Source organism: Myodes glareolus, chromosome 21 (genome assembly GCF_982192425.1).
Source record: "Myodes glareolus chromosome 21, mMyoGla1.1, whole genome shotgun sequence".
NCBI lineage: Eukaryota > Metazoa > Chordata > Mammalia > Rodentia > Cricetidae > Myodes > Myodes glareolus.
The window spans coordinates 31,993,187-32,012,089 of NC_142046.1; the positions used below are offsets into that span (position 1 = coordinate 31,993,187).

General features: G+C 33.1%; 1 protein-coding gene across 10 annotated transcripts in view; it reads right to left on the bottom strand.

The window, feature by feature from the left end:
* The window catches only part of Orc4 (origin recognition complex subunit 4), a 44,166-nt gene that overhangs the window by 21,076 nt on the left and 4,187 nt on the right, over nucleotides 1-18,903 (bottom strand). For 5 of the 10 annotated variants that reach the window (XM_085681178.2, XM_085681184.2, XM_048425742.3 and 2 more), the window contains 7 exons: nucleotides 10,372-10,445; nucleotides 7,444-7,520; nucleotides 6,767-6,857; nucleotides 5,181-5,256; nucleotides 4,542-4,627; nucleotides 2,923-2,971; nucleotides 692-843 (listed from right to left, as the gene is read on the bottom strand). In XM_085681178.2, coding sequence (XP_085537304.2) covers nucleotides 692-843; nucleotides 2,923-2,971; nucleotides 4,542-4,627; nucleotides 5,181-5,256; nucleotides 6,767-6,857; nucleotides 7,444-7,520; nucleotides 10,372-10,428 — 588 coding nt within the window. In that variant the 5' untranslated portion in view covers nucleotides 10,429-10,445. Of the gene's footprint in view, nucleotides 1-691; nucleotides 844-2,922; nucleotides 2,972-4,541; nucleotides 4,628-5,180; nucleotides 5,257-6,766; nucleotides 6,858-7,443; nucleotides 7,521-10,371; nucleotides 10,446-17,517; nucleotides 17,555-18,903 lie in introns of all 10 variants that reach the window. The other 5 variants (XM_085681182.2, XM_085681183.2, XM_048425746.3 and 2 more) reach the window with 2 other exon arrangements.

Genomic DNA, 18,903 nt, shown 5'->3' on the forward strand with positions numbered 1-18,903 from the left:
GCCACTCAAGAGGATCATAAATAAGTTCAAGATCTGCCTAAGATTCATAATGAGTTCATGGACAATATAAGAAACCCACGAGTGAGATTATCTATCAAAACAGTAAATAAATTCAGTGCTAAGAGTGTTTATCTACTATGTATAAGGTCCTAGGTTTGGGTTCTCAGGACAGGGTTGGGGGGAAGGGGAAGGCTAAGCACAAAAGAAAAATATAGCTGTCTAAAATTTTAAATACTTAGAATACAGGTGAGATCATTCTAAAACCAACCCCAAACAAAGAATCATTCTATTGACATTAAAGATGGATAGAATTCCTGGAGATATATTCAAATTATGGAAATAATCTTGTATAATAAAATAAAAACTAACAATCTTTATAAAATACTACTGGTATTACTTAACTGTTTCTTTACTCAATACAGTAGAAATTTCACTAATTAGTATTTGTAGGTTTTATTCCATGATTTCATTGGGAGGACTAAAAAACAACTTATAATATAGGTGGCAACTCTTTTCTTGTTTTCCACAAGTGGAAAGCAAGACCAAGGTATAAAGAATTGAAGAAAGATAATTTTCAAAATACCCTAAAACTTACTTTAAGTCAAATGGATTATGCCAGTAATTAAGTTTGCATTTTCTAAATCTAAAAAATTTGCCTTCTTCTTCTTTTTTTTTAAATAGAAAGACTTACCAATCTACATGTAAGACCAATAACTGCTACTGGCGTCTGTGCAGATTGAGAAATGTCAAAAAGATTATAAAGGAGTGTCTGGTTTTTCTGATGAGCAAAAAGATCAAATTCATCCAGGATGAAGATCACTGGGCAACTGCTAGCCCTGTCACCTAAGAAAAAATGAGTTTCAAATTAGTAAGAAAATACATCAAATAATTTTTTATTCCCAAACTGCTATGCTTGAATTTATAATTCACCTCAACACAAACTAATAAGTAACTCTGGGCAGGGCATTTACAAATGCAAGTTCACTCATGCATGAAAAGTTATCCACAGGACAAATACAGCAATTTTTGTTCTAAACTAGTTTCCATCTAGTTACAGGAGTTTGATGAAAAAAACTGAGAAAGTCATTTGTAAAACAGCTTTATAATTATATAAGTGTAGTTCCTTAATAATTACAAAGATAACTTTTCAATACCATCAAAACACTTCCCGAATATAAAAGTAGTCAATAATGAATAAAAACTACTATTTCAAGAAAGACATATTTATCTAATAGAGAAATGCAAAATGTACCTCCTTATTTAAAGTTTTCTCTACAAACACCCAATTAGAATATGTGGTGCAATAAAAAAAATTTCTTTAACTATAAGTTTTAATACTTCAATCAGGTAATGTTCAGTAACACTGAATAGATTTTCTCTCTATGAATAGAAACTACTTTAGCAAAAAATCATTGTAACTTTAGGAATAATTTACATTTATGTAAAACTTTTAAGGCAAAGATTAAGATAAAATTTATTTATCCAGGTAATAAAATAACCTGAGCTTAAATGGTTTAATTTTGGCAAGAAAACAAAAATCAAACTACTAAAGCCTAGCAGAATTAGGAAATAGTACAGAAAAAAGTATTTGTAAAATACGGCCAGTATTTCAGTATAGGGAAAACGGTTCAGTATAGGGAAAAGTGATTCAAAGTCAAATCACTGTATATAAAAATAAATCTGTGTCCTTACTGGCATAAGTAATTAATGCTGGAGGATAAAGAGTTTAAGAATCAATCTCAGCTATGAAGTGCACTCAAGGACAGCCTGGGATACATGAGCTACTGTCTTTAGAAAAAGAAACTCAACCAAATTATCAATTAGAAATATGTGTATTAAAAGGAAATATTGATGAACGTTTTTAAAATTTGAAGGAGATAAAGATATCTTCTAGATAAAATAGTCATGCAGAAAATTAAAACTTCTATTCAGTCAACAAGTACAAATTTAAGACAACAAAGTGTACAAAGTTCTATAAATAGGTATGAGAGAAAATGGGGCGAGGCATCAACAGGAAACACAACGGTCAGTCAAAACATCAAATGAATAGTCATCATCACATACCAGGGAATGCAAATTATAAAAACCAAAATCATAGAAATGAAACTGACATTGGTTAGTTTTTATAAGCTACCTAAATATGAAAATTAGTAACTTTTTGAACTCAGGAAAGAAAAAATATTTTTAAACATATTTCAAAGACAGGTAAGCAATATTCTTTACAACATGGCACCTTTTAATCTAAATTTCTACCCATTATAACCTATCCAGACAAAGACACATGGATAATCATTTATAGTATCTTTATATAACAGAATGTAAGACAACCATAATTACCAAATAACAGGCAAAATGATTGTATTCTTGCTTGTCAGAGACATGGTCTCATTCATACTGTCCTTGAGCACATATTCTTCCTATTTTATCTCCCAAGTGTTATGATTATAGGTGAATAATTTTAGTCTTTAAATTTTATTATTAGTGTGTCAGGATGATATCTCTGCGTGAAGGCTCTGGTGTGTTATGGTTAGTGTATGGAAGTCAGAGGACAATCTTAAGAAGTCAGTTTTCTCTGTACATCTTTGGTTCCCGGAGCAAACACAGGCTATCAGGCTTGTGTGGGAAGCACTATTACTTGTTAAGCCATCTCATTGGTATCAATTTTATCCTTATAAAAACCTTCACTTACACACACAACAATCATATGTGTCACCTGAATAAAAGAAAAAAGCAAACACTAAGGATCATTACAACAGAAGTATTACAGTGGACATTAGCTTATTAGTTTAATTTCTCTATTCTTATTTTGGGAGGGAGGGGTTAAAAACTTTTAATATTTATATCAGAGGAGACTAAAGTTAAAAATTAGTATCTTTTGATATTTCTGAAATTCAATGCTTTACAAATATCTTTTATATGTACCTTTTTTTAAAGCTTCCAGAAGAAATGAAAGGTTTTCAGCAAAGCTTCCCTGAATAACAAAAATAGAAAGACTAAATTTTAATAAAATGAAGACGGCCGAATCTTAAGGATATTTACAAAAAAATAATGCATTGCTTTCACTAGGAAATTAGCCACTGATAGATTCTTTGATAATGCAGAGATATTTGAGTATCTCTGCATTAATTATACATAACTTAAAAACAAAAGTAAAGCTCTGAAAATGTGAAATCTACCTATCTCATAAGTAAAGTTTCCTATTTTCTGGGCAGTCCTGGTAGAAATGTTAGAAAGAGTACAGTTCCTGGACAGTTGCTAGATTCTAAATATATTAGGGACGAGAAATGCATTCCATTTTATCACTACTCTCAAATTGTACAACCAAAAAACTTAGTATAAATTAAAATCAGATCCCAAAACAGATAAAATTTGTTTAAATTTCATACAGTTTTTCTGATCAAGAATATCCATTACAAATGTGTTTTTTACTTCAAATTTATCTGTTATATATTTGGAACAATCTAAAATATTCTTGGACATAATTTAAAAAGTCTAGAAGAAATCGAGAATAATGGATAAATTATCTAGATGTTCCAGAATTGGAGCAGAAACTCCCTTAATTTATTTTTTATTAAAGTTATCAATTTGAATTTTATTTATATATTTCAAATCTTTTTGTAAGAATTTGTTTTTAATTATGGGTAGGTGTGTCTGTCTGCATGTAGGTATGTGCACATGAGGTATAGCACAAAGGCTAGAAGGCTGGTTTCCTGATTTAGAGTCAGAGACAGCGGTCAACCATAAAATATGGGTACTGAAACCAAACTCAGATTAAGACTGGGATGACTCTTGTTTTTCTTAGGCCAAGTAAGTTAGTCAAACAGGGAAACAGTTTAATGAGAAATCTGAATACTTCAAATCAGTCTGAAGCACTATCAGTGTCTTGAGACTACAAGACTATACTCTAAGTTATGGATATGAAATAACAGATATACAACACAACGATCCAGTTTTTTTTTTTTTTTTTTTTTTTTGAGACAGGTTTTCTCTGTGTAGCCTTGGCTGTCTTGGAACTTGTTCTGTAGACCAGGCTGACCTTGAACTCACAGAAATCTACTTGTACTGCCTCCGGAATGCTGGGATTAAAGGCGCATGACACAAGTCACCCAGTCTACCATCCAATATTTTTAATCAGGTGGAAATTTAATGCTTTCTCCCTTGTTTAGAATAATCTTGTGAAATACACAAAATAAAGACAAGAATCTGAAATTGAGAGACATTCAATAGCCTAACAGCCTGATATCACCAGTGAATCACAACAAACGTGTCAACCAACCCACTATGGCAGCTTTAAACTCAGCATGTATCTATCCACTCTGCCCATGCTAATTTACAAGTGTTGATTTAAAAACACTTTTACTTCAATGAATAATTATAAAAATTTATGACAATCTCTGAAAAAAATGCTTGAGAACTAAATATATCCTCACACATACATCTTTTAACGACAAAAATATTACATCAAATCCTAATATATATAATAACTGTCTAATATGTTTCTCCTAACTTTCCAGAAATAAAATATCTGAAATGATACTTACAAAAACTTTATCTCCAACTACATTTTCTAGATTTAATTGCCTTGTGATCTCCTTCAGAGCAATTTTTTCATTTATCTGCAGCAGTCCTGAAATATAACACAATTAAAGTACAATTAAAATGATGCAAGTATTTGACATGGATTATTTTCCAGGTAAGTATATTTTCTAGTGCTTTTTAAATTTAAGTAGAATGAAAAAAAAATCAGCCTGCTAGTTTATATTACTTCCTCTAAAAAAATGGCACACAACAATTCTTTTGAGACAAGACTGTTTAAGAAAAAACTACTTTAAAAAAAGTTCTAATAACCTTTCCAATTTCTACAGATCCTTAAACTTTCATACAGTTTTCAAAATATAATATTTTAACAGATTTAAAACACGAATAAATTTTCATAATATGCAAACCTATGTAGTTTGCATCATTTCTTTTTTAAAAAATAATTTATTTAACTTTATTTTATATGCATTGATGTGAGGTGTCGGATCCTGTAGAACTGGAGTTACATAGTTATGAGTTCCCATGTGGGTGCTGGGAATTGAATTCGGGTCCCCTGGAAGAGCAGCCAGAGCTCTTAACCACTAAGTCATCTCACCAGCCCCTTGCATCATTTCTTAATGGGTAAAAGATGATATACTCACCATTTAGGTGAACTTGTAACACATTCTCACGCATTCCTTGTATTTCTATGAGTTCTTTCAAAGCATGATTTATTAACTAAATATAAAATATGCAAAATATTTAATATGGAAAAGATGAAATGAAGCCATCGTTTTTTTAAATCATGAATGCTAAGAGTCAAATATAAAGAAATCACTTTATAGCTAAAACGTTTAACTATATAGGACCTATTTATTATGTCTAAGTCTTAAAACACTGAGCCTAATAGATACTATAAGATTTTAACAATCTAGCAAACTAATAAACTTTGGAAGCAACCCTCAAGTTTTCTATACATTACAGACTAAACTCCTGTCCTAGGTGATCTTTATGGCTCAGCATATTTTACTATTAATATTACATTTTCTCTACTAGGTATCACTAAAAGCATCTAAAAGGAAAAGAAAAAAAATAAACATAAATGGTTTCAAAGTTTTTCCTGCAATGTCAATTCTATGGAATATTGCTAAATACTCTGCACATTTAATGAAACAAGGAAGTGCAATTAATCAAACAGGAAAAAAATTAAAATATTTGCTCATGGCTAACTAAAGAGACAAAACAAACTAATAAGAATAAGAAGCTGAAGGGTCAAGATTTGCAATGTGAGCTATATGAGATTCTGTTTTACAAACCACACAAGAAATGAATCCAAACAAACAAAAACTACCACCACAAAATAATAGGAAAGTTAAAGTAAAAGGTTGCAATTAAAAGATTACTAATTATAATTACTATGGAAATATATTCAGAAGGTATTACAATGCCTCAAAATGTTTAATTATAGGGTTCACATTTTTTTGGATAATGGCTGTGTGTCACATAGTTATATTCTTCTAACATTTGTAGTATTTTATCATAACACCACATATAACTGTTGTGATTACCACTGCATATCCATTAAATTTGTAAATGAATTAAGGAAAACTTAAAAATCGTTCAAATGAGGAATAAGGACTATCTCTTCTATTCCAAACACAGATGCTCCAGGAAGACAGATGTAAGTAAACTAGAGTAGATAGACAAGTTAAACAAAGACAGAAAACTATTTAATAAAGACATAGACATAACTGGTAAACTATTTTTAGAAATAAAACATATTTGCATTTGCAATATATTAAAGCTATCAGTCATCACAACATTATTCAAAAGGACTAGCAAATTTTTACACATATTGTAAGTTGCTGGTTTCCACAAAAGGAGAGTAAACGGAAACACACACACACACACACACACACACATACACACATACACTCTATGAGCAGTAGATGATCATGTTTGCCAACTGGTAGTCTCTAGTATAATACAAAGGACAAATGATAATGACAGAACCAATGTTGAGAAAAAAACTTGTCATTGTGAGCAATAATGAGTTTTAAAAAAAGCAAGATCAACTTCAATATCATATCCTAAATTTGTAGGATCTCTGCATGTCTTTTGCAATTTAAAAGACACAGAAAACACAGAAGGTTGAAATATAATGAAATGAAAAACATTTTCAATGTCATGTACTGTAAGAAACTTCAAATGTTTATTCAAGCAATGATACACCCGAAAATCTTTTTACCATGGTCTTTCCTGATCCTCGTGGTCCAACAATGAGTACAGAGTTACTTTCTCCATTGATAGCAGTTCTTTTGAGTAGCTCAATTAAATGCCTAAAATGATATGAAAAGGTCAAAAATTTAAAAATAAGGGTATAATAATTTACAGTGTCATACCTTTAAAAAGCTAGATTGGAAGGTGCACATTACTTCCCTCCTTTGGGCTTTCTATGCTGTGAAGGATCTAAATTTTCCTATATAGAAGAATACGGAGAAAAGAACATAGCCCAGTTGAGAATATCTAGAGACCTGAAGAGGAAACCCAGGAAGGCTGAAATATATTGGGCTCCATAGTGGTAGAGGAGACAAGACAATCACGCTAATTTTTAGATTCCCTGGGCTTAGAGATAACTATAACTTTGGTCACCATCACCTGAGTTGTCTGCGAAGTTAAGGACAAGAATGTCTGAATTTTCTCACTATCAGATAACAGACAGAAAAGAAATGTAAGAAACAGTAAGAGACCATTGCATTATATAAATACTTGTATGTGCTCTTGTTTCACAATGGTCAGTGTTTTCTATATAGAAAACAGAACTTCAACATCACTAAGATAAGATCTGTGCATTACTAAGACTTACAAAACTTGGAGAGCAAATGTAAATATATTTGTAACAGAGGAGCGCACAGCTAGACTTACTTGTATTGTGCTTGGACTCCAAATAGGTTACTATGTGGGCTCTGATGACAAAATCTTTCACGTAAGATTCTTTGTACCTGAAAAACATAAGATGCACAAAATTAAAATATTACACATACAATAAAAAGAAAGCTTATTTATAGCAGTCAGAAACTGAATAAATACTAACTGCTTTGGCATCATTTTTTTGAGTTATAACTAGATTCTCCATTTACCTAGTCTCAGGTAAAAAATGAGAATTTGGTTGTGATCATGTCAATGAATGGGAGAATTATTTCAACATATAACCAATCTGAAGGCTGTTCTAATGTATGTGAGTAAGTGTTTTACTTTGCATAAAATATCATTCAAAGATCAAAGACTAGAAGAAATTTAACAATGCAATACAATCCAATAGTGCAACTACACAGTCAATGGTCTCTCTAGAGACTAATACATCTAAAATGGCTTAGAGTAATCACTATCAATCTATACCTGCCTTGAAGTCAGGATTCTGCAGAAAACTAAACTTAAAGGTTCATGTAGTTGAAATACTCATTAGATTCTGAGCATAGAAACACTATAACGATATGATTCAAAAAGACCCCACCAAAAAGGCAGAAAGAAATGACAAATTCAAATTAGAAACCATAAAACAGTACTACATCAACTTTAAGCAATTATTTAATTATGTGAAAGAAATGAGATTCCACTGGTCTATAAAGTAAGCAATCAGGGCCATGGATGTAGTTCCATGATAAACCAATTGCTTAGTATATATGTCCAGACTCTGGTTTCTATCACCATAACTGCAAAAATAAATAAATAAAGTGGAAAAAAAAAGAAATAGAAAAGTAAGACATTGCTGGAGCGAGCTAGAAAAGAATCTGTTAAAAGTAGCCATGTTTTCAAATTGGTTTAGAATTATTGTCTTAGATTTAATTGGGAAAAACATGTCAAAATAATCAAGTAGTCTTTTAAAAACCAAGCCATTATAAAGTTATTCTTTTCCTGGATCTGGTGTTAATACAGTAATCATTCAGGGACAGTACTCAGGTAGCCGACTAAGAAGACTATAGGATTATTTCTCTCAGACTAAGCTGTCAGATTTTAAAGTATCAAAGATAAAATGCGATTTTTTTACGTGTATGGAAGGGTATAAGAAATGATTCACATGGTTATTATTTTAGATGAAGCACAAACAGCAATGGGATTGGTGCCAAAGTCATTAAAGTTACCATTAAATGATTAAATGTTTTCTAGATCTAAACATCTAAATAAGGTATTATTAACACATTTGTGTAAAGCCTATTTTGAAGATTAAAATAGTTATCTGTAATACAATACATGGATTATACAGATAATAGTTGATACCTGTTAATCACTAAAATAGACCACAGGCATTTAAAGAATCAATGAATTCTATCTATTCCACTATGTAGTTAAGATCACTAGAAATAAAGACAAATCTCAACCCTTTCCTTAAATAAAGGAAAATCTAATTTAAATTTATTGGATAGGAAACAATGTATAAACATAAAATAGGGAATAGGAAAAAAAGGAAATGAACCTATTAAAACCTTACAGAGTTCAAAAGTTCCAAAGTTATCAGAACATAGGTTAAACAGGTATTTAGAATCAATTCATGGAAGAACTATTCACATACAAAAAAGCTAATTATTTTTAAGCAGTAATTTCCCTTAAAAAATAAGAGTGATAGTTGGGCAGCGGTGGCACATGTCTTTAATCCCAGCACTCAGGAGGCAGAGGCAGGTGGATCTCTATAAGTTCGAGGCCAGCCTGTCTACAAGAGCTAGTTCCAGGACAGCTCCAAAAGCTACAGAGAAACCCTGTACCAAAAACAAAACAAAACAAAAAGTAAAAAAGAGTGAGGTAAACGTTGAGTAGATGGCTCAGTTGGGAAATTTTTTCTGTGGGACCTGAGTTCAGATTCTCAAAATCCACATAAAAAGTCAGGTACAGCAAGCTCATGCCTGCAACTTCAGACCTGGAAAGTGGAGGCAGGAGAATTTGGAGCTTGTGGCCAATTAGTCTAGCTAACTGGCAATCTCTATGTCCAACAAGAGACCCAGTAGTACCATGGAGAACGACAGAGGAAGTTACTTAGCATCCATTACTGCCTCACATACACACATATAACACACAAAGAGATATGTAAGAAAAAATGGTCTTTTTAAGTATGTAAAATTTAGAATTGATTTTTAAAAGTAAATGTAGCTACAGTCAACTGAAACACATGCTAGAGTACAATTATCATGGATTATAGGCTTCTTATAGTAAACATTTTTATTTACACATTTTAGTACTTGAAATACACTGTGCTATTAAGATACCACCTAGCATCTAGTATAATACTCAATTATTGGTAAAAAGAATCAACAAAGTACAGTGAGGACTGAATGTTCTTTTTCCCTTTGCCATCAGAAGCATGTAGCTCAGCACAATACGTGTCTTTCATGATCAAAGCCCTGGTGATATCCTCAGCACCACACTTTCTAAGGCAAGCACATTCAAACTGAAAAGGAGAAAATAAAACTTGCCCCATGTAAAAATGAAAAAAATGTTGAACATAAAACTCCAAAATAAATTAAAAAATAGCATCTAATGAGTTCTGCAATATACCAGTATTTCTATAAACAATGACATAAACAAAGATGAAATTAAGAAAAGAGTTTCATACACAACAGCATCCAACAGAATAAAAATACTTCAGAAGTCTTCAAGAACTTTAACAATAAAAACATGGTGTATCATTTCACATACAATTTTCCAATTTGGACAGCTTTGTCTTTACTCATTCAGGAACTTACAAAGGTATCTCCTCTAAAGCAGTCTAAAAAGTGCAAAGGAAAAAAATCAGGGGAAAAGATGACTATTTTTCGGATCATCTTTAGCAAGGATCTGAGATTAAGGAACATACATACTAACCTCTGAAAGACATTCTGCAAGTATTACGTTGTTACTCTTGGTTTTACGATTGCTCATTTTGACCAACTCAAATCCTAAAACATTAAAAATAAGATGAATAAATACTATGTGCTTTAAAAGATTATTTAAAACTTACATTTATAGAACCAGATATAAATTCTTAAATTTAAAAAATGCTTAAAATTTTCAAACAAGAAACCTACAAACATGTCCATTTGCTCATGTACTTTAAATGGTATTCTCACAATTGATATGATTCTCTTCATATCATTATTCTTCCCTTCCCCCTAAAGATACAATTCAAGCAAGTACTTTTTCTTTCATATAGAATGTTTCTCCTATCCAACCATCCAATGGAATCATTCTTTACAGAACACCTTCCATTTCTTGTTCTACTTAGGAAAACTACACAATCTACATACTAAGAGTTAACATCTTAGTTCAAGAAAACACAATACATATTGAGGACAACACAAGCTTAAATTAAGATGGAACTGAAAACCTTAATAGTCCAGACAGAAAACTAAGAGAAAATCTTCTGAATAGAACTGACCAAAAAACCCCAAAGAACATCAGATCTTGAAATAGAAGACTTGGACCATGCAAGCAAAGATGACAAGATGAAAGAACTGTGGAACACCAGGAAAAGATTAAATCTTAAATTATAGACATGGATGAAGACAAGAACTCAAAGCCAGTGGAATAAAGCAGAACTTAAAAATATATAGAAGAATACTGTGGAATAGTCCTTCTGTACACTGTGAATATATGTTGGTATGACTGGTTTAATAAATAAGCTGACAGGTCAATAGCTGAATAGGATAAAGTTAGGCGGGAAAGCCAAACTGAGAAAAATGGAATGATGAAGGGCAGAATCAGAGGAATTGCCAGCCATATGAATAACAAGCTGGATATACAAAATTGGTTAGAGGTAAAAGCCACACAGAGCACTAGAAATGACTGAAGTTGTAAGAGCTAGCTAGTAACAAGCCTGAGCTATTGGCTGAACATTTATAATTAAGGCTCAATGTGATTAAGAAGCAGCTGCACAAAGAAACTCTGCCTACAGAAGAAACTTTCCCCAAATTAAGGAAAGATACATACATACAAATAAACACACACACACACACACACACAGTGTGTTACAGTGTGTTTTAGTTATGGTTTCTATTATTGTGATGAAACGCCATGACTGAAAAGAAAGCTGAGGAGGAAAGTGTTTATTAGGTTTATACTTTAGCCCTGCTGTTCATCACTGAAAAAAGTTAGGACAACAATTTAAGCAAGGGAAGATCCTGGAGGCAGGTTCTGATGTAGAGGTCATGAAGGGGAGCTTCATACTGGCTTGCTTCCAATGACTTGCTTAGTGTACTTTCTTATAGAACCTAGGACCAGCAGCCCAGGGATGGCACTACCCACCTTGGGCTGGGCTCTCTCCCACTGATCAGTAAATAAGAAAATACCTTACAGCTGGATCTCATGGAGGCATTTCCTCAATCAAGGTTCCTTCTGATGACTCTAGCTTGTGTCAAGTTGATACACGAAACCAGACAGTACAAGATGCAAGAAACTTACAGAACAAGTAAAACTAGAAAAAAAGTCCTTATGGCATATTATAGTCAAAACATTAAATAAACAACAGAGAGGATACTGAAGGCAAGAATAAGAACCAACAAGTTATCTATGAAGGAAACATATTATTGGTATAATATTATACCAATTATTATTATTACTGGTATCCTGTTAAAATTTTTCCCTGTGCCAATGAGTTAAGACCTATACTCACTCTTTCTTCTATTAGATCCATGGTTGTCAAGTCTTATGCTGGGGGGGCGGTCTTTGATCCATCTGGAGTTGAGTTTTGTGCATGTTGATAAATGTGGATGGATCTATTTGCATTCTTCTATATTCAGCCATCAAGTTTGTCTAGCATCATTTGTTGAAGATGTTGCTCCTTCTCCAAAGTTGTATTTTTATTTTTTTGTCATAAAATAAGGTGCCCATAGTGTGTCTACAAATGTGTCTGAGTCTTAAATTCGAATCCATTGATCAATGTGTCTGTTTTCATGACAATACAACACTCTTTTACTTGAAATCTGGGATGGTGATACCTCCAACATTTTTTAAAAAAACTATTATTCAGGATTGTTGTACTTATCCTGTTTTTGTATGTATATGTTTCCATATGAGGCTGAACACTTTTTTCTATTTCTGTGATGAATTGTATTGGGATTTTAATGAAGACTGTTGAATTTGTAGATTTCTTTTGGTAGAATGGCAATTTTCAGAATTATAATCTCATGAATCCATGAGCATAGGAGACCCTTAGATCTTCTGATGTCTTCTTCAATTTCTTTATTCAGTGTCTTAAAGATTTAATTACAGAAGTCTTTTACTGTCTTGATTAGAGTTTCTTATCTGAGCTGATAGTACTCCCAAAAGCCATAGATAAAATACCAAAAGCAGACATAAGAAGCCCTCTTTTAAAGCTGGCTCGAGTTACCTAACAGAGTCCCCCAAAATACAGCCAAAGCTGTTGTCCTTTGCTACATGCTCAAGGTGGAAGGTAAGTCCTTATTGAAGATAGCATGCACTTCAAAAATAGGGCCCAGAGACCTCTGAGCTTGAACTGACCTGAACACCCTCTCCTCAAGGACTAGCATTCATGGTACCACAGTGCGCCACACAAGCTTCCAAAGGAGGGAAGCAACCAACAATCCTACCCAGCTATGACACCTGTGAACCACGTCAGTTACCAGCATGGTGGCACACATATTTTGGTGGAATTAAGACTCACTCAACAAATGGGATACCATGCCTGGCACTAGAAACCTAGTAACTACTCAGAACTAGTAATAGTGGTTATTAGAGAAGCATCTACAACCATTAATTTGCTAAACCAGCATAATCCCTAACAAAAATCTATAAACGATTGTTTTTATACCCAAAGATAAGTGTAGTCTTCACACCTCAATAAGGAAATTTCTTTTTGAAAAAGATGAAAGATCACTACAGAAAACCACAATCAATCAAAATACAGGGTCGTGGAGTCTAGTTCTAATGGATATATACAGAAATTATTCCAGGCACCTAAGACTCAATAACCATTCTGTAATGAGGGAAGGAGGGTAGTTTTTAAGAGCCAAAAGATCAGGAAGTTTGCTGTAGGACTATGTCTTCTAGTAAAATTAGAAGCTATACCCATAAAGTCTCACCAGCATGACTGCCAAAACATAAGTTGAAACATGAAAGATACCAATGGACATTCCAAACTGGACTGGGAAAGGCCCACAAGGTCTCAACACTATACAAAAACTATAGGCAAAGTTGGGAGTGGGAGAGGTGGTTGTGGTGGATTAAATAAGAATGGCTCCCATAGGCTCATATAGGTATGGCCTTCAAGTAGGTACTGTCTGGTTGAAAGAAATGTATCACTGGGGGTGGGCTTTGAAGTTTCAAAAGCCTGTGCAAGATTAAGGTTCAGTTTCTCTCTCACTCTCTCTCTCTCTCTCTCTCTCTCTCTCTCCCTCCCCCCTTCTCACTCACTCTCTCCGTGGATCAATATGTAGCTCTTAGCTCTGCTCCAGAGCCATGCATGCCACCATGATGATAACAGACTAAACCTATGAAACTGAAAGCAAGCTCCCAATGCTTTCTTTTATAAGAGTAGCATTTGGTCATGGTGTTTCATCACAGTAATAGTAACTCTAATGAAGACAGTGGTCTTCCCCAGGTAGGAGGACATCAACTGATCATCCAGTGCCAAATGATCAACTGTGAAAACATGTATACAAGTAGCATTAAATATGGATTCAACGGGCCATATGAAGGACTATATATTTAAGCAATAACAATTCCTAAAAAAAAAAAAAAAAAAGCAGACCATGAATTTGAAAGAGAATAGGAAAGGGTGTATGGGAGGGTTTAGAGGGAGGAAGGGAAGCAAGAAACGTTGTTAATAAAATTATAATCTCAATAATAAAAGGTAACAAAGAAAATGTTAAACAAATTGAAAAGCACTCCTAGATCCAAAAAATACTGAGGTAACAAGGTAAACAGTTTATTTCCACATTTGAGAAGCAATGACAGACACTGAGGATATAAATTTAATGGAGCAGAAGCAGAAAATGGATTGAATGTTTCCCTACCTTGACACATTTATATGGGTTCTTATACCTGACAGAGATCTTAAGAAATGCCAAGCAAAACTTTAAGAAAATATAGGAACAACACTAAAGACCAAGAGGAACTTTTAGCTTTGGACCTGTTTCTTAAGCAAGCAGTAAACAGAGTCTAACTCTGAACTAGTTAGCATAAAATCTACTAAAGATTTATTTATCATCACTCGTCAAACACATACCAATTCTTGCAAAGCACCAATGAAACTCACACTAATGTTAAAGAAGGAAATAATCATGATCTTATAAACAGATGCACAAAAACATTTGACAAAATATTACACTGATCCATGATATTTTAAAAAATGAAGCAAACTAAGATGGATTTTTTTCCTGACATGGTAAATACTATTTATAAAAAAAAGAACTAGAGTTGGCAGACTTATTTTTAATGTAAAATGCAAAAGTTTCCACTGCTTTTATTCAAATGGTATTAAAATCCTTACAAAATGCAAGGTAAGAAAAGTCAAGGACATACACATGAAGGGGGAAAATGGATTTTGTCAAACACCTATTGTGTTAAGTTTATAAGTAAGAAATCTAAAAATTCCCATTACTTTCCTATAACACAACATAATTTCCAAATTAAAACAATACTATTCACATTTGCATGCATGTGTGGGTGCCTATGCGTGCATGCGTTCATGCACGCACACATTCCTAGGTACAAATTCATTAAGATAAGATCTATATGAGAAAAACCACAACATTCAAGTTAAGAAATTAACTCAGTTTCCCCAACCCAATGTTAAGGTGGACTTTACTAAAAGGTTCTGCTCTATAAATTGCATGGTTTGAATATGTAAACAAAAAGACTCCAATTGGGAGGAAATATTTGATCCTACTTGACCAGAATCAAAATAAACAAAAAACTCTTAAAATGCTATCATGAAAACAACCTATTTTAAAAATGCCAATGACTTAAACTCACATTTCATCAAATAGGGTGACAAGAAAGCATGAGATGTTCAATATCATATCCTTAAAGAAATTAACAGTCAAAAAGTTTTCTATCACTCCACAGCCATTAGAAAATTTAAAATAACAATTTCATTAATTGCTGGGAAGTCTTTGAGTTAATGATAATGTTGCTTGTATTATTTAACATGCAATAGTAGTAAGTGTAAAAAGAAGGCAGGACCCTAGCATCAGGGCTTTATTAATTTATTGCTCTTTGCTTCTAAGTGTGGATGTAACCTGACTTTTGAAGTTACTGCTGCTATGACTTTCTTGTCATGATAGACTAGAACCTGAAGCTCAGTTGGGGTGCTTTTGTTAGAATATTATAACAGCAGTAAGACACTCATGATATATGTATTTTACTTGAAATTGATGCCTAGTCTCTCATTGGGTATACCTGAATTAAAATTATTTACAGCCTAAATAGCTGTGTCCTTGGGTTTAGGGACATTATTAAGGGGTTGATTATAATTAATATATGATTGAGGGTTGGGGAGAAATTTTATATGCTCAGGGGTGTGTGTATGTGTGTATATATATATATATATATATATATATATATATATATATATATATATACACATTAACAAAAGGGGGAAACTGGATGATGGGATGATAGATTGGTGAGTTATTGTTTATACATAATTGCATTGGCATAGATTTTTGTATATGGATACAAAGCTAAATTATATTGAATATTGTATGCATGCATGCTTCTACCTGTTTAAAACATTTTCTATGTATTGATATATATATTGTATTGATATATATATATTTACCATATTGCAGTGTACATTTCTACCTCTGATTAAGATACTTATATATTGCTTATGTAATGATATACATTGTTTACATTTGGAGGTCATTGTCCTCATTTATTGCAGTTGTTTATTCTCTTAGTTTTTAAGTTAGATAGGTATTAGAAATTGTAGATCAATAATCATCTATGTCTGTCATATTTATAGTTATTCTAATCAGGTTCTTTAGATATATAGAGGTTATATTCTGTATAAATCTTCAACCTTTTCAAAGAGCTGTAGAAAATGACATTTAAGCTAACTTAGAGTTCTGTGGTGGTGAGACATAATCGCTCCTGGCAGCACCCATCTATTCCAGAGAGACAGTTGAGCACCAAAGACACTCCACTTGGAGCTTGTATTCTTCTTGGCAAAACTGGCCTCTGGGCAAGGAACTGCCCATAGCTCAACTACTGACAAAATACTTTTGCTCCTTCAGCCAATAGCCTTTGAGATACCAGCCCACTAGGGTGTGGTATCTTTTGCTTTAAAAATAAGCTGCAGCAGCCCTCGTGCTCTCTCTCTTGCTTGCTTCGGATTCCGCTTCCGGCTATCAGACGCTTTTCCTGGTTGTGCAGGAGGCTGTTGTCTAGGACGGTGATCTGTAAGTTTTTTCCCTTTAAATAAATAACCCTTTTATTAATCATAATTCCAAATTGGTGTGGGATTGTTTTGTTTTGTGACTTACTCCTTTACAAAGCCACAATGAATTTTTACTAGTAACCATGAAAACTTAGAAGTAGCATGTTTTTCAATATAACAAATAAACTTGTATAGCCCTACAATGATTTTTTTACTGTGCTAAAAAGAAGCTATGAAACCATGAAAAAAGACAGGAATAAACTTTAGAAAGCTACTCCTAAGTTAAGAAAGAAGTCAAGAGGGAAATGCTACAGACTGTTGAACTAGATAGATGATGAAATAGGCAAAAGTATAGCAACACTGACAGCAGTCACAAGAGGTATCTTCCTCCATGATAGCATACTAGTAATACCATATGACATCTCCCAGAATGTGTAATGCACAGACAATTCCACTGTCAACTTTGGACTTGCACTGATGTTTCAACATTGGCTCATTAACTGTAACTAACATAACAAACTAAGGCAAGAGTTCATACTAGAAACTAGGTCAATAGTAGAGTGCTGGACAGGGTTGACAAGCAGGGGTGTAGAAACTTACTCCTGTTTAAAATTGCATGTTTAACTTACCTTACACATTAGTTTAATTCTGAAACCAAATTTGCCTCTATGGTACAAGAAGACAAGATATTAAGACTAGAAAATATTTTAAGCAGTTTATATCCTGTCTAAGGTAATGATTTCAAGAGTAAAAATGACTACTTCTTGTGGCAGTCCAGGCTCTAATTCTGTATTTTAGATTCTGGGTTAAGAGAATCATGGTGATTCAAGGCCAGTCAATGTAACACAGGGAATGCTACAACAGACTGGGGCTACACAGGGATATCTTGTCTCAAAACCAACAAAAAACAAAATAGACAAACAAAAGATGATGTTCTACATGGTTTATATTTAAAACTGCCTCAAAACTCTTTGTTACAGGGAGACTTTACTTGGCACTTTTCTTAGTATTGGACGATTATGGTGTTGGGTAAGATAGTTGTCACAGCCTGTATTTTCTGCCTCAGAACAGTTTTCAGTTACTTTGGCTAATTCTTCTGGTATTAAATTGTACAGCTTTAAATGACATTGTTTTTCAATTTTAGGAATTACTATTAAGGCTGATGTAGATTTAGCCTTTTAATACAATTATTCCAATCATTTACATGTCTTCATTTACATGTCTTCACTACATATGATATAGGAGACATTAGTAATGGAAATATATGACAGTTTAAAGTATCAATGAAGTTGAATCTTGGCAGCACGAGAAAAAAGGTGATATACAATATACAATCTGTTTACATATACAAAACAATGCAAACTAATTTCTTATTTTTAATGATATATGTATTTAAGAATGCTAAAAGGAAAACTGAAAACCAGTAAACATACTCTCACTGATATCTTATTTTTGGATAGCTATCAATGTCTCTGTAATTTCTATGTATCAGTTGTCCAGTCCTAAGCAAATGCTACTTGTCAACGTATCTGTCCCACACACTCAGAAAAATCAAGAACTTTTAGCACATAATAAAACAACAAACAGCATACATGAGGTTTAAAGTTATGGTTAAAGGTAGGCTGGACAGATCATCTTGCGAGGCCAAAACACTCTCACTTGCATACACTGACATTGAAAGAAATAAAGCAGTCTGAAACTACATGCCCAAATCTAAAATAGGTAAATCAGAGATGAGCTTCATATTCAGTCACTTCTATGCTGATGACATATACAAAAGATATGGCTGGTAAAAAGGCTGACTCATTTGATACTGCTGGATTATGGTAAAATATCAGAGCTCACTGCCCACCAAAGGTACTACTCAGACAATCTCCTAACTTAAGTTGAGAAATTAAGGGCAACGTAATTAGGGTAAGGAAAAATGGCATATTTTTAAGTCCTGCTAAATGTTATACATATAGCGGGAAATTCTAAGATCTGGCTATGAATAAAGTCATTTACAATTGATAACC